Genomic DNA, 17,206 nt, shown 5'->3' with positions numbered 1-17,206 from the left:
TTATTCCGGCTCGGAATGGCTGGGTCCCCTCAGGAGCCCGAGATCTTCTCGAGAATGTTCTTTCTGTCAATTTACTGTGAGGGGAGATGAAATAGCGAGCCCTTCCTACTGATAGAAATTCAAATGTTTTTCTGTCGGGAATATCAGTTCAAAGCGAGATGTGGTGATAAAAAGCAGAGAATCGTGTGGCATGAAGGTTTGATATAGCATTACACAATTCAGTGGTTATTTCAGTCTGATTGGTCCATTTCTAGCTACTCTCATATCTTTTGACTTGATATAGGTGCTTTTTGATGTTGATTTGTTACTCAAAGCCTCATGTTTTTGTTCAAGAGTGAATGTGATACCAGACATACAAAGAACAGTGGTTCGGCAGTGTCAAAGACACTGGATCAGTCTTGGATTATACTGGAGGACTCAAACTGGATCCACCATGGAACAGCTTTACGAATGCTGAGTTATGGCTTCATAAATCCGTCGGCCCTCCTAATATTACCACTGTGATCTTCAAATATATTATAGGCTATAAGTGTACATACAGTATGACTTCCTATTGAGGAATCTTTTGTGTTCATTTTGCAGTTCAACAACTCTCAACATAAACTGTAAGTTGAGGACCACAATGTTAGTTTAGACATGCGAGTGTCTAGACTGTGTTTTGGTTTTAATCTGTTTTGCTAGTATATCTGCAATGCTTCACATGTCATATAGAAGACTTCACAGCTTGTATACACATTTTTTTCTAATAAAAATGGTTGACAGCATTGTTATTTTAGATCTAGTTTAAGGGAGTCTGAATCCAGACCGGTTGTGATTACCAGTTCAAAAGGCTGAGTTTTACGGTCATGCAGGCTCATCTAAAAAGGGGGTTGCAGATCTAGACTAGAGATTGATTATCTTTGCCCTTTTTTATAACCAACATGTATAATGGTTATTTTTGTTTAAGTGTCTTGTAACTGATATACCGAACCACATGTTTGTTATTTTCCTTTTTGTGTTTTTTGACACCATAACACCTGGATGATTATTAGACTAAAACATTAAAAAAAACGTACATACCATGTAAGATTAATTCATTTTATTATTATTTATTTCAATGTTATTATTGTTGTTGTTATTTAATTATTATACTAATATTTATTTAATTATTTATTATTATCATTTAATGAATTCCTTTTTATGAATTATCTCTAATCGTGATATAAATGCCATGTATTTGGCCTTTATGGTCTAGGCTAAAGTTCAACAGTTTTTGGGTAGAGGTGACCCTAGTTGTGTGGACGGTGTGAGGATGACCTAGCCTAAGGAGTTTCTTATTCAAGTTAAATTAACCCCTGAGCTAACCCCCCTCCCCTCTTTCTCTTAACGTTTCTCATCCATCCTCTGATCTAACCTGACAACTCCTGAGCTACTGTTTCCTCCTCCTGTTTAACTGAGACCACATTTCCCTTTGGACGGAGTGCTGTTTTCCGACCAATGGAAACTTCATCTTTTTGGACCTTTCCCTCCCACCTACATTCAGTCTCTTGAGCTGCATCTGGTTTGAATCTCCTGGCGTGTGCTGCTGTGTCACAGTTAGGCCCTGGAACTTGGCTTTAACTTTGTTTCTTCCTCCCTCCACTTCCATTGGTCATGTGTCTGTGGTGTTTGTGTGGAAGACTTGTGTGCAGGGCTTTTCATTTTATGGCCTTTGGTGGATCAGCTGTAGTGAGGTTGATCCCTCTCACTAGATCTTTTTCCGCACCGTAATCCCAGACGCCAACTGCCACTTCCCTGTAAATTCACATAACATCCGCTCGTCCAAACTGATACATCTTTATCTTTTTAAAAGTGCTCCAATGGCCATTTTTATTGCTTGTAGCTTTTCATACGTGACATATTTCCTCCCGTTTATCAGGTAAACACAAATCATAGTCATCCAGTAGCACAAAAGCAAACAATAAACCTGCCTAACCTACTTTCAATCATTTTTTTTTGCAGGTTTTATACCCACAAGCCTGTGTTCTTTGTCAAATAGAGAGTCTGAATTGGGTAACATAACCATTCAGTGTTTATTTGCAATCATATTGTGTGTTTATTACATCACTGAATAGTGACCCAGCTGAGCATAAACAGTTGGGTCACCCTTTCATTTTGTGGTCCAGCCTGCATTGAGAAATGTCATGCTGTATTATCTGCTGTGGAGAAATAAGCACTTTTTGACACAATGGCACAAGTGATTTCTTTTTTCCTTTTTTCACAGGAGGAAGCTCGGAAAACCATCCCAAAGATGCTGGCTGATCTGGATCTGGGGCGTACGGAGAAGTGTGTGCGGTTGAACTCTGTGTCTAGCGGCCTGGCCGAAGCTGACATGGAGGTTATTCTACAGGCGGACGTGCTGCCCACAGCTCTCATGCTGCCAAAGGTGGAGAACACAGGAGAGGTGCAGTGGGTGAGTGAATCATGACTCTTTAAGCACTTTAAACAAAGAGTTGACCTAAAAGAGCACTCTGTTAATATTTATACACTTTCTGTGGAATACAAAAGAATACATGTAATATAAAAAAAATATTTTAAAAGCACCATAAAAGAAGTCCATACAACCCATGTCTTATTTTTCAAGTCTAGCTTAACCATGGCAGCTTTGTGTGAGGAACAGAGCAACGTTTTAGTCAGTATTTTCTGAAAATCATACATTTTCCATATACTGTACACTACTGTTCAAAAGTGTGGGGTCATATATAAAATATTTTATTCAGCAAGGATGCATTAAATCAAAAGTGTCAATAATAAGAAATGTTTCTTGAGCAAGACTGATGCTGAAAATTCACCTTTGCCATACACAATACATGTTAAAATGTATGTTATTTTAAATTGTAATAATATCTCATAATGTTACTGTTTTTACTGTATTTTTGATCAAATAAATGCAGCCATGGTGAGCATAAGAGACTTCTTTCAAAAACATTAAAAAAAATCTTACAGACCCCAAACTTTTGAAAGCAAATGTGGGTTTTTTTTCCACACCATTTTTTTTTTATCAGTACATTTAGCAAACATTGAATTGTACATTAAGGACTCATGTGTTTCCATATGATTATGGTTAGATTATAGTTAATGTGACACTCGTGATCATTTTATCCCACAAATTGAAGACTATGATCTGCTTAATGTGAAAAATGAGAAACTAAAAATACCTCTAATGTGCTCTTGCATTTTCCATCATTTGTATAGAACACAACACTCTCTGAACTCGCAGGGTAAGAAGAAACCACAGGTCTTTTCAAAGCAATAATAACAATCTTTTCTATTAGGCTGTACAGAGGACTTGATCTCTGTAGTCAGGCCCGGGGAGAAATGGGGCTGTATATCTTGGCATCAGCTCAAGAAAGCCATGACATTTTAAAACTAGCCTCACAAGACAGATGTCACAAAATACTTCTTTCCCCTGGAAGCACAGGGCCTCTTCAATAAACCTACCATGAAGCTGGCAATGTTGAGCTTTGATGTTTAATGCAAAAATATTCTAAAATCAAAGCTGGTGGACACTTAAGCCACTCGTAGATCTCATTATTATAGAGATGGCCGGTCAGTCAGTCAGTGACACTAGCAAATAGGTCTTAAAGCTAGCAGACATGGTCTAAAAGCCACAAAACACTCATTCCTCCTGATCACCTCCATGTGTGAGTTGCAGGAGGTGTTGAGGATTCTTCAAGACGTTTGTTCGTCCATCAAAGCAGGGCTTCCTCTGGTAGTCGGCCCCAGGAGGCCCCCAGCACAGCCAATACACCAGCCCCCAAATCCCTCCAGCTCATTTCCCCCAACCAGCCAACCCAGCCCTAATCTGCAGTATTCAGCTACTCCGCATGAGCACTGAAAAGACCTGAAAGAAGCCACAATGTCTTAACTAGGTAGATGAAGGGAGGGAGGGAGGCTGAGAGATGGAGGGGGCCCCTAGTCTGTTGCTCACAGTTAGTTTAGGCTTGAAGCAGGAAGTTTTTAACTAGTGGTTTTAATTAGTGCTCATATATTTCCTGGGCCGCTCTTTTTCTTCCCTTTTTAATTGCTGACAGGTGCTCATATTTCTCTCTTTCATTCTTGTTCACTGCCATTTTGTCTATTGCTGAAAAATATTTGCCGTCCATAGAGTAGTTCATAAACAACAACTTAAATCATCAACAATCATCACTCAATGTGTGTGTGTGTGTGTGTGTGTGTGTGTGTGTGTGTGTGTGTGTGTGTGTGTGTGTGTGTGTGTATATATGATTATGATTTTATTTTTATTAATATACATTACATATATATATTTTATATACTTACTGCTACTCGGTAATATTCCAATTATATTATAATCTTACTATCGTTGTTACATACAGTTGGTATCGGGTATCCTCCTCTCTCAGCCACATGTAAAATAACCCCATTTTCAGAGTTTTGTCCAAGTAAAATTACCTACGCTATCTGCTATTCACTATCCACTAAGCCACTCGAAAATCAATACAACCCCTACACATATGTCACATTGAGTAATACAGTGTGTGTGAATGCATTAAAAAAGTGCACACATATGTGGTGGGGGTTAGAACATGCTCTCCACATGCTTTGCACACGGTCGAGCTCATAGCCGCAGCAGGATATGGGAGATTGTGAGCGGAGAGGAAGTCATGTAGCACTGACCTGACATGGGCCCATTGCTTTGAAAGTGGCGTGAGACAAACATGAAAGGAGAGGATGTTTCTATCTTTCTCTTTATATCTTTCTCCTTTTGTTGTGTCTCACAGATCTGAACATTTTAGATACATTATCATACTTGGTTATATAGAGTCCTTACCAAAATTGACCACGGTTGGTCACTGTAGTTTTTGTAAAAAAATAAAATAAATAGCATAGTTACTACAGTTTTTGTTGCCACAAATTATGTTTGTGGTATCTTGGTATTAGTGAAAACTATCCTCCAAAAAAAAAACAAAAAAAAAAACTGTTTAATATGCAGAAACCATGCAAGTCATTTGTAGGTTAATTCCTATTAAAAGGACAGTGGTTCTGTGCTGTTATTGGTCTGTTTGTTTGTGCTGTCTGACACAGCAACATTGATTCAACCAATGGCATGAGTTAGGGGGCAGGACTACCTGTTTGACCAATCAATGGCAGACGTTTTTCATTACATTTTCAACAACTGATTATTTTTGTAATTCTATTTGCTTTAAACTATTTTTATTTATTTTTTTACTTTATTTTAGGCATACATTAGTAACAGTAACTGCAGAAGCTATGGTTGCTTTTGTGAGGGAAATCTGGATGCACCGCAACTTTCGCAAGTTAAAGAAAATAACAACATGCTGAATAAACTATTTTTAACAAAATTAATTGTTTTTAGTTTGAGTAATCCAGTGATGTTGTAACATGTTTTACTCTGGAATGAAGAGGGAGCTTAATAATGGTACTTTTTACTGTTTATTTTTTAATAAAATAATCGTCGGCTATTAAATTAGCATTAAATATCTCTTTTTCCCTTATGTGTGTGTTTGTGTCTTTTGATGAGCAGTCAGTGAGTGTCTAATCCAACACACATCACAAAGTCGTACCACTACAAGCCTGATTATCTCTCTCTCCTCCTCTTCTTCTCGTCCCGGCGGCCGACCGACCCTAAATCCCTCTGTTGTTTATTTTCTTCCCCTTTTTAACGTAGATGAGCAGAGGAACCTCCAGACTGATTTGTTGCTAAAAGATGGACTTACTTGTTTCCTTTTGTGTGAAAATCTTCTACTCTCCCTTTCTATCCTCTCTCTCTGTGCTTGTTTGACTGACAAGGCTTATTGGACTATAACAGGCGTAACTCTCCCCCCCTCCTCCTTTTGTCCACAGACAATTCTCCCACAGATTCGGAGCTGTGTGCATTCTTTGGCCGCCACACTACTGAGTCCTGAAAGGAACCAGCTCGAGTCCCGTCCCTCCCCGTCCGCTCCTAATTCTCCCCCCTCCACCACCACCACCACACGGTGAAATGAGCACTTCAGCAGGCCGGAAACATTTAATCTGGCCCTCTTTTGAAGAGAATTAATTGAAACTTATCCACTTGCCGCCTTTTTCGCTCTAGCGGCTCCCTCGCCCCAAAATCCCTGCCTCGTTTCCATCCGGATCATGGTGGATGGGGCCGCCGTGGCACTTGTTGTCGAGAAGTGTGGGTTTTCACAAGCGGCCTATAGCGACCGGAAAAGCTTGTCACCTGAGAGTGGTATTAGCGTTTGCACAAGTGCGGTTCAATGCTCAGACTGTGTAAATATTGAAAGGGCTGACCGTTCCCATTACTTCAGTGTAGTAAAAGCACACCTGTAATTTGTTGTCACTCATCGACTTCCTAATGGCACCTCGTGACGGGACCGAGCTTTTCGTTTGATTGAGGGCTATAAATGCTTCATTTCTCTGCCAAGTGGCTATAATTTTGCGCAAAAATACCGAGCCGTCGGAGAGGGCAGTGTGGCGTCTGATAAAAGAAACAGTGAGAAAAAAAAGGAAGGGTCGCCAAACAAGCCCTACCCTCTCCCTCCCTTTTCTCTGTTCGAGGGGAATATTATGCTAAGCCGTTGGCGTTTTTATGTTGCCATAGCAGCATTACTCCTGCAGGGTTGTGACCTCAGATGATTACAGTACAAAGCTTATTGGGTCTTGAAAACCCCTTTGAAGATGAAAAGTCTTTGATGGTTTATATTTATGCAAATCTCTCAGATATGATTTATCCTACTGAGATTGAATGGGGAGATGATTAAAATTCCCCCATTAGAAAAAAATCCCTCAATGAAGGCATATTCTTTGAGCTAATAAAACAAGTGTGTGTGGGATATTTTAGCCTTTATTTGGAAAACTAGCCTTGACGTACCTGAGGTTATTTTAATCTGCTGTCCCCAATGTGTGAAAGAGAGACGGAACGGGGGGGACAGGGAATTACACTTTTCTGCTTTGAGTTTTTTTTTTTTTTTTTTCTCTTCCCTTCCCTTCCCTTCCCCCCTCCTTTTATTTTTGTACAGGCTTTAAAAGAAAATATCTGACAGAGGGAGCTTTTGTGTGTTTCCAGATGATAGATTTTGGAATTTGGGCAACCCCACTGGCAGTCCACGGCTAGCTGTGAACTGGTCTGTTGGAAAAAATCAGAATGCTTTGGTCTTCAAAGCACCAAACTTCATTTTAAAACCTTCTTAGGTAAGCTCAAATATTAGCGGTAAAATGAATAGCTCGGAGAAGTGTCGTATCACACATCGCAAGTCTCACGAGTCTGTCCGCCGGGGGAAGCCGAGGCTCTGCATAAAACTGAAATGAAATGCACTCCCAGACAGCTCAAATCTCATCCCTTCCCTTTTCATATTCAGCGCTCCTTTCTTTGTAAATTCAGACAGGAACCTGTAGTATATCTCGAGGGCCCCTGTGAAACAGGAGTTGTCCAAAGACTGTGTGAATCCTGTCAAGTTTTTGAAGCCATATCTCTTTATTCTTCTTCTTTCTCCAAAACCCTGAGTCAGAAGTTTTTCAATTTAATTAGGCTTGGCTTTTAAACAATGTCTTCTGTTTAAACTGTTTTTGACTGTGTGTGTGTGTGTGTGTGTGTGTGTGTGTTTGTTTCAGTTTGTTGACAGGTTTCAGCGGTACTTAAAAGGCAGAGAGCTTGAGGAACCCATCCGCTTGGTCACCTTTGTGGAAACTGCTTTGGGTCTGCTGAATTTTAAGGTAAATAACACCTTATATTTTCAGTTATAGATATTAAAAATGCCCCTATCAGGAAAAAAATGGCCGAAGTCATGTTTTTTTTGTCTGCTTATAAAATATGCAGTTCCTTTTTTTCTTTTGATTATTTTTCTTCCCCCTCCCCCAAACCCTCTGTTGTGCTGGCTAGACAGAATCCCAGAGCCAAGACAGGGAAATTTTGCAGAGTCACAGCAAGAAGTGAAATTAATTTGGAACCCAACAAAAGCATTCAAGAAATTCCATCTGCTCCGCGCCTGACACGGTCATATCACATTCCAGACTGTCTCTCACTAGTCCTGGTTCTGGGGTTAGTTTCAGCCTTGGACGGTCTTCACAGATTTCTAGATTCCTCCATCCACAGGGACAGAGACGGGCCATTAATTGTGTGTGTGTGTGTGTTTCTTTTTTTTAATATCTGATATAGTTCCATTTCTAAACACAAATATAAAGAACAGAGGCATGGACAGCGATAAAGGGAGTATTGGTGGAAAATTAGAGTCGTTTGACTCTGTGACTTGATTGAGTGCCAAAGTACACACACACATTTGCACAGCTCTTATTTTCTCTTTCTCTTGAAGACAGTGTGTGAAGCACTTCGAGATCTTGGGCCAAAGGCAGGTCTTCATCATGACGGAGTTGTCTTTGGGTCAGATGACTTTTGTGCCAGCATAGGTCTGCTATCTTTTTGTCTCTCTCTTTAATAAACCTTTTTTCCACTTTGTTATTTTTTTTGCTTTGTTTTGTGACAGCACCAAAAATAATGATAAGTTAATGTAAAAGATGCAATTGTATGATAATATGTCATTAATACCCCTTCAAACTGCTCATATTTATCTGTTATATGATGCTTGGGATTTTTAAAAATGATGTTTTTGATCTAGGAGCCACACGCACTAAAGACGCTAAAGAACTCCTGTACGCTCGGCAGAAAGTGGTGGTCACCACCAAAGCGTTCGGTCTCCAGGCGATCGACCTTGTTTACATCGACTATCAGGATGTGGATGGACTGAGGCAGCAGGCCAGAGAGGGCGCACTCATGGGCTTCACTGGTACGCTGACTGCATCATTTTTCTTTTCTGTTCACTTACTGTATTGCATTTTTGCCTGGTCCTCCTTTAAGTGGGTCTTGGTTCTCAAATGATTTAGGATCTCAATGAAAATTCATGCACTAACATAAGCATAATAGCATATAGAGAATATACTGGCAGAACTTGGTAAACATTTCTGTTGCATGAGCAAAACAAGTAAGAGAACCAGTGATTGACAAGTGATTGACAACATAATATTCCAGTCTTAAAGGGATATTCCAGGTTAAAAACAAGTGGTAATGGACAACTTGCCACAGATGCGCTAAATAGAGCACAACTTGTATTTAACTTGCAAAATTCCTTAATGAAAATATTAATTACATTTCATAAATTATATATTTTATCCTCTGGAGATTAGTGGGTTGATTTGTGTATTTTTTAGTATTTCTGTTCCTACACCTTTGTGTTCCTCTACATCTTATATTTGATCAGATATCTACCTTATTAGTGCTGACATTAGTGCTGGTTGTTATATTTGAAATCTGCAACACTTTGTGGCATCTGTTTTATAATTATAATGTTGCCCATATTGCATTGGTGATTTTATTTATTACCCAGTCATTTAATATCCTACATACGGTACATGAAATTTTAAAAAGAAAGTTACTGGCATGTGTTTATCAGTGTGCGCATGCGTGAATGTTTTTTTATTTGCCTGTGTGAATGTGTATCTGTTATTTGCGAGTGTGTTTGTGGGAGATAGACGTATGTTCACAGCTTAGCGATGTGTGGGTTTCTAGCCAGGAAAGTGTGTGTGTGTGTGTGTGTGTGTGTGTGTGTGTGTGTGTGTGTGTGTGTGTGTGTGTGTGTGTGTGTGTGTGTGTGTGTGTGTGTGTGTGTGTGTGTGTTTGTACGTGCGTCTGTGTGTACATACGTGTGTGTGTGTGTGTGTGTGTGTGTGTGTGTGTGTGTGTGTGTGTGTGTGTGTGTGTGTGTGTGTGTGTGTGTGTGTGTGTGTGTGTGTGTGTGTGTGTGGAGTCCTGGTGAGCGGGTAACTGGCCACGGGAGGCCAGACACAGCCCTCCTCTGAGCCTTCGCTAATGAATATGTAATTGCTGTTTGCAGAATACACACTGTTCTCCATGCACATCCCTGTATACACTAGCACTGCCATTCCTCCAGAACACCGCACTCCTCTGCTAAAGAACATTTCACTTGTCTTGTTTTTCTTCATGCCATTTTTTGAAAACTTTTTTTAAACATCAAAATTAATCAATAATTTCATCTAACGCTGAATTTAATTTAAGCCACCGTTTTTATTATCATTCAACTCCGGGGAAAATATTTTATAGAATATTATATTTAATAGAATATTATAATATTTAATGAACACATTTACAACCATTATAAAAATGACCATGATAACCATAGTCTCTCCAAAAATACCATATTATTATTACTACTGTAAAATAATAATTCATTAATATTGGATTGCCTTCAAACTATCAAAAAGACTTTCAAAATCTTTGACATTTTTTTTTTTCTTGATGATTGTAATGGATACTACAGTGCAGTAAATTACCAGTACATTTTTTTTACTTGAGTAATTTTTGTATTTTGGCAGAAACTGGTTACCATACAACAATTTAAAAATGCAAATATTCATGTTAGCCAACTGAAGTCTTTACTTTTTATCATTATTTTACGGTTTGTGGTGTCCCAGGATGTCCATCAGGGTGCCACTGCGAGGTTGGTTGTTTGTATTTCCCCAGCAGCCAGCCCGCGGGTTGACCATGCCATGTTGCAGCCCATCAGCCGGGCGCTCTGTTCAGCAGCCTGTCATTAGGCAGGTGGGGTCGGGTTTGATGACTCTCTTCTGCCTCTCGCGCGAGTCTGAATTGGAACGGCTCCTCGTGTAGCATGCGCTCAGCTCACCGCCGTTCTGTTTGCCACTGCTAGTCTGAGGTCCCTGTGTGAGGAGGCCTACAGAAACACTGTTTACAGTTTACACCCTCAGTGTGAAGTGTGTGTCAGTGAGTGGGTTTTTATCCGTAGGCAATTAAGATTGCATGCAGATAAATGTAGTTTAGCCAATTTTTTTCTGCTTCTTTTGTATTAAACTTGCATGAGCAAATCTATTACTATAATATTTAATGCAAATACAATAATTAGAAGCTCAGAACGGTTTTAAACTTTTTATTAATAAAATGGTTAGTTGAAATCACATTTTTTTGTATTTTCAAAATGTACTTTAGTTATTTATTTTAAATCAGGAAAGTGTAGCTTTATGTTTCTGATTTTAACGTTTTAAAATTGTAATCAGAAAATGTCCTTCAATGTGTTCTTAGAAATAAATTGGCAGGCTTATCTAAAATATTTTTAAATAACTAATCGGGCATTTTATCTACCATGAGAAACACTTTTTCCAATGTATTTGTTATTAAATAAATATATTCCTTTGAAAATAATATTTGGGCTAATTACTACAATGATCACATCTTTAGCAACAGACAAGCAGTTAAATCTGGTACAAAACAGAAAGGCCAAAAAGTTACAAATTAAGATGAGTCTTACCATAAATTTTATTCTCTCCTCTTGTATGTATTACTTCACACATATTGTCTAAACATTATTTCCCTGAACTCCCCACCTGTGAATTGACTTTGGCCCTTATGTCGAGTCATAGCTACACATATATGGTGCTGTATAATGAATACGAATTTTTTTGCTGGTCTCCTAAAATGAAACAATATAAAAAGGTTATATATTATTTAAGACCATTCAAAATAAGATTTTCCTTCTTTCTTTTATTCACGCTTATCTTTTTCTCTTGTTGTTTTTCTGCCTTTTTCATAAATTCTGTCCTTCTAAGTGAGATTTTGAGAATCATCTAACAGTGGTACTCTGCTAAATGGTAGTGAGCCAACCAGACATACTCAAAACAGATGGCACCCTGTGATTGGCCAAATGGCATTGGGGAACATTAATGATGCACTGCAGCCGGCCAATAGCGGCGCGGCGTAAGGGCTCACCACGCCCCCCTTGCTCACTCTGTCACTAGCTGGCTCAGAACAGACAGCTCCTGAACAGGTGGCAGTCTGGGGAAGGGGCATATTTTGTTGATGTGAGGGAACGACCCCCTGCCAGTCTTTTCTGGGATGGGCGTCACAAACATGGACCTTGAGCCTCAGCTTTAGGGTGTTGATCCAACAGGCCGTCTCCTCCAGAGCAGCAGAGGGACAGTACACACACACACACACACACACTGGTGATTCTTCCTTCTGCAGCACTGTTGGCTCGAATAGAAAACACAGTCACCAAGCTGGTTTGGTTTATTTACATTAAAGCGCATGCTTAGCTGTCATTGGTTAACCTGACGCCTCGTTCACTCTCAGCTGCATCATCAGATTGTCGTACCTTGCAGTATTGGCTTCGGCAATGTGTAAAAGATGCAGAAAGTAACACCTGTGCTGTTGCAAGACCGTGTTAACATATGACTGACATAATGCTGCAATATGTAATATTGTGTGCTAAATTATGTGGGATCTCAATAGATAACACATGGCAGAAGCTGTTTCAGATGGGTTAGCTGGGGAAAGACCCACAGATGGAGCTAATGGTTTTCTCATGTATTAAATTCTACGGCTGTCAGCTAGATACCTTTCTGTGTTTGTTTTTAAGAGACGAGCTAAAGCGGAGCGTAACAGTTATTTTTCAGTTTTTTTTATTTTTTTTATCATCACCTAAAGGTTTGATCTGGGAAAACGTCCCTGATTATTATGGTGCAGTACTGGACAGATGTTATTTTTGAGAATAAGGTTTCAGCCTCCATGACCGTAATCCGTTTTAGCTTCTTAGCCGATGCAGCAAAGTAGGGTGGAAAAGGAAATGTATATTTGAAAATGGTACCCACAGTGTCAATGAAGCAACCTTGGGTTTTACAAAGGCCCTACATAAGTAAATAAAAATTAATAATACTAATAATATTATTGGTTGTTATGATATTATTGTTGTTGTTATTTTTTTTATTTACATAGGGCCTTTCTAAAACCCATTATTATTTTTATTAATATCAATATTATTATTAATAAAATTATTCAATAAAAATAAACGACAGATTATAAAATTATTACTTATTTTGGCTTGTTGGTATATATGTATATTATTTTTAAAACGTTTTTTTAAATGTTTTAAACATGCTCTATAAATAAAATGATTGATTCATTGATTGACTGATAGATTATAGAAATTTAAAAAAAGAAGAAACTGAATTTTAAAACCAAAAAGAAAGAAATCATTTTAATTGATCAGATGCTCACAAAGCTTGTGTTTTTTAGAGGTAGATTTAGTAAGTGCATGGACATTATGGATAATTTCATGGTCATTTGTAGTTTTATTTATAAAATATGTATCTATTTTTCACCCCAGCGTTGGATCATTAACACACGTAACTGATGCTGCTGTCTTTGACATCTATGTCTATGTGTAGTGTGTATGCATGAAGTGTGTTGAGGTGACTGTACATGTGTGTGGCTCTCACACAGGCCTGTAACAAAAACAGCAAGTGAAGTCTCACAGAGGCTGCCTCAGATTGGAGTGTAACTAAGCGTGCAGTAAAGTTTCAGAGTTCAGCGGGGCACAAGGCGAAAATCGGGATGACACCCATAATTCATAGCATCCTCTGTCCCTGCTGTGTCCCTTAAATTCATTCTTGGTCAGGGAGCTGTACTGGAGAAAGAGGAGAAAATACCCACCAATGCCTTTGCTTCTACTGAGCCAAAGCCCTTTAAATGTGGAGAAATAATCCTAGATTTTTTGTTCTATTTTTACAGAATAGTACTACTTCCTGTAGTGCTGTATGTAAGTAGGCTGCACTGTTAATGGTGCACTAAAAATATAAATACAGTTTTAGAAATGAATATTTATTCTACATGTGGGCTGACATCTTTAGTCAAATACTACTCACTCTTATTATTGGACACTTTTGGTTGTGGAATGAATTGGTATGTACATTACGATAGGTGGTTAAAGAAATAAGAAATATTTTATCAATAAAAAAAAATTATATCAATTTTATTATAAATGTTACTGAAGTATGAATGTTCAGGATTTCAATTTATTTATTTAATCATTCATACACCCATTCATTCATTTTAAAACATGCTCATTAAATATGTTATTCTCTTTGGAATATTTATTTACTGTTTATGTTGTTAGTGACTTATTTGTGTGTGTTTATTTTGTTGCACTTGGTTCTTTCTAGGAAAACAAGTGATTCACCCCAACCAGATCAAGGCCGTTCAAGAGGAATTTTCCCCCAGTCCAGAGAGAATCAAGTGGGCCACGGAGCTGATCGCTGCATTCGAGGAGCATCAGAATTTGGGAAAGGTGCACATTCAGTAGTCCCAGAGTTTCCACACAAAGATCTGTATTATTTTCCAGCCTGATATAGCTTCAAGATATCCTCCGTGATGCATGCAGCATTGTAGCTTTTGTCTGAGAAAATCAAATGAGGTGTTGAATATTATAGTTCCTAATTTAGTGCATCATTGAGTCCTGTGTTTTCTGCTCGGTAGGGCTGCGCGTGTCTGAGATGTGCTAGTAATGTACAATCTGCCAGTAATTCTTACGCTAAGGATGGCCTGGGGGTGCATCAGTAGCACTCTCCCGATCGGCTCTTTGCTCACAAACTGAAATTCCGGGACACAGTTGCTCGATTTATTTTGTGTTTTCCTGTATTTTTTGTTTGTGCCTTCTTCGATCTCCTTGCAGATTTGTTACAGAAAATGTTTGCAAAATACCCACCTGAGGTTTTACTGCCTCTCAACAAATCATTTTTAGACTCTATCAGCATAACATTACATTCAGGATGCAGTTTAACTGCAGATTTAGTTTCTTTGGATGCATATTTCATGTAATTATTGAAACTCTTTTTTTCTTAAGAGGTTGTGAACGAGTAGACTGATTGAAATATCCTTCTCAGTCCAGTGGTGCAGTGAATAGGAGTATCTGGCATGCAAATAAAAGACTTCCAGCTCTAATTCCTGCAGCTGTCAAGAATATCTCCATTTTCATTCTAATGCTTCTTAGTATTTTAGTACTTTTAAATTCCCAACTATCTTGAATGAAACACTGGCTTGGAAGCTAACATTAGGTTACTGATTCATTACAAAGAAACACCATTAACACAAGCGTTTAAAAAATCCTTCCTTTGAAATATATATATAAATATATATATAATCTCTAACCACCCTATCCTGCTTTGTAGTGTTGTATATGCATTGCATTAAAACTGTGTTGTAGGATATGTTCTTCAAGACAATATCTACCTTTATTTTTATTCAACCAGTGTTCTGTTCTCTTCTCCTCAGGGGGCTTTCACCTTTCATGGCAGTATGATTGACATGCCGTCTCTGAAGCAGGCTCAGAACATTGTCACAATGGCTTCAACTGTTCAGGGAAAATGAGCCAAATCTGGGTTCCTCAGACATCAAACTTTGCACCATGCTGGCGGTGCCGCGCACTTCACGTCAACTGCTAAAACGATCTGTGCTTTGTTTAACCAGTAACAGAGATGTGGTGCTATGTGATACTTAATTAGTAATTGATTGATTATTTTGTTTTCTGCAATTCCTGGTGCATGACCATTTTATGCAATAGTTTGTGTGTGTGTCATGTTCGCCCCGTGCACGTCTAGTGACATGGTAGACGATTGACCGTGGTAAAGGTTGTGCGTGCCCAGCGAAAGGGCAAACAAACAGAGCTGCCCTGCCGTTGAGCTTCCATTCAGCCTGAAGGCTCCTCCAGGCCCCGGAACATCAAAGCGCTATTTGCCAAGAAGCCGCCATGAATTTACTAAAACCAACATCGAGAGAATGAGCCTGTGATCCCGCTCTAAATTGTAGGCCTTTGTTTCAGGGGGACTCAGCAAGTCATTTTGTTCTTCAAGACAAGGCTTGAATGTGTCTGCAGCCTGGCGTAAGCTCTACGCGGCGTGCCACACGCTCGCTCGCAAACACGTACACAAAGAGCTCCGCAAGGGATCCCTCTATGTAAATATCAGCAGTTTTCTATGGATTTGTTACCCGGTCAGTGGTTCCCATCTCTCCATCCAGCTTCGGAGTCACCATGAACATGGCGGACCGTTGTCTGTTTCACCAGTGTTCCTCACACTCACTTTGACAAGAATGCCTCTTTTGAAATAAAACTTTAGGATGTCATTCCCAATGAATGACCTTCCTTTCCACCCTTGAGGGCGTTGTTATTGTTTATGTCGTGTTTGTCATGAATACATCCTACAGTACGCTATGTTCCCGCTCCTTCCTGCTGGTCTCCCACGAGCTGATGAGATTTTTGGCAGAAATGTCTGGGGCGGATTTGTCTGGGATGGGGGTGGGGGGAATGGTTGATGGTTCAGTTGGTCACTATGGTAATATAGGCCTCTGCATAAAGCACAACTGAATATGGCGTGATCAATAGTGTCTGTAGCAAGCGACTCGGCCTGAGATCCGTGCCAGCCTGGGGACACAAACAAAAATATGGAAGCCGCTGCTGTGAGTGGCCCAAAGGGCTCGACAGTAAGCTGACGGCCTGGCACCCGTCCCACACCCCTCCACGCCCCCCCACCCCTCCATGCTCTCTGCCTTTTGCACTCATTTATTTTTCATTTTCTTTGGAATTGTCTTTTTGGACTCATGTCAGACAAGCCCTTTCGCTCTAAGCGCTCTTTAAGCATGTCTGAAGACTCTCAATCAGATCCTAAGACCGTAGGATTGGTAGGCCAATGCGATGAGATTCACCTAGAGCCGTCCTGCGTTTAATTATCTAAATTATACACTTTTACAATATACATTTGTAAATGTGATTTGACAGCACTAATATATTTATTATTTATTTACAAACTTGTTAGTTGAATGTTAGATGTGATTAATATTGATATTGGCATTAAGGTATAGTACAAAATATATATCCTGTCATCATATTTTGAAAAATGTCTTTGCTGTCCATACATTGAAATGTTTTTAGACCACATTTATTTGAACTATATGAAAAAACTGCTGAAACATTCAGAAGAAACTTATTTTCTTTCTTTCTTCTTTTTTTTTTTTTTTTTTTTAGAAATATTGTTTTGCAGAAGAAATAAATCCATACAGGTTTGGAGGGGTGAGTTAATGTCAGAATAAAAAAAATGTGTGAACCATCCCTTTAACACCACCCAACCAAAACACAAGAGCTCCTATGATGACCTCTGAAACTTAAGCCTCTAGAAAATATGACTGTTGATTGATATGACATTAATTTGAAACGAGCTTTTTTTTTGGCTGACCCCTACCTTATGGGTTTTTGTGCCTTTATTGTCATTTATGTTTGTAATAGAAGTATGTGATATTTATTATAGAGTGAAATTACATTTAGCGGTAGCATTAATCCTCTGATCATTGCACTAAAGGCACCATTTCTTT

At 39.0% G+C, this 17,206-nt stretch overlaps 1 protein-coding gene across 4 annotated transcripts in view; it reads left to right on the top strand.

Moving 5' to 3' along the window:
* Nucleotides 1–17,206, top strand: part of clybl (citrate lyase beta like) — a 71,471-nt gene extending 54,265 nt beyond the window's left edge. For 2 of the 4 annotated variants that reach the window (XR_013822300.1, XR_013822301.1), the window contains 7 exons: nucleotides 2,243–2,431; nucleotides 7,597–7,698; nucleotides 8,295–8,388; nucleotides 8,598–8,765; nucleotides 14,008–14,132; nucleotides 14,688–14,756; nucleotides 15,116–15,996. Coding sequence is in view for 2 of the 4 variants with exons in the window: in XM_079881576.1 (XP_079737702.1) it covers nucleotides 2,243–2,431; nucleotides 7,597–7,698; nucleotides 8,295–8,388; nucleotides 8,598–8,765; nucleotides 14,008–14,132; nucleotides 15,116–15,211 (774 nt within the window). In the remaining 2 variants the exon portion in view is untranslated. Of the gene's footprint in view, nucleotides 1–2,242; nucleotides 2,432–7,596; nucleotides 7,699–8,294; nucleotides 8,389–8,597; nucleotides 8,766–14,007; nucleotides 14,133–14,687; nucleotides 14,757–15,115 lie in introns of all 4 variants that reach the window. The other 2 variants (XM_079881576.1, XM_079881575.1) reach the window with 2 other exon arrangements.

Source organism: Squalius cephalus (assembly GCF_949319135.1).
Source record: "Squalius cephalus genome assembly, chromosome: 9".
Taxonomy (NCBI): domain Eukaryota; kingdom Metazoa; phylum Chordata; class Actinopteri; order Cypriniformes; family Leuciscidae; genus Squalius; species Squalius cephalus.
This window is presented reverse-complemented; position numbering and strand designations above follow the sequence as displayed.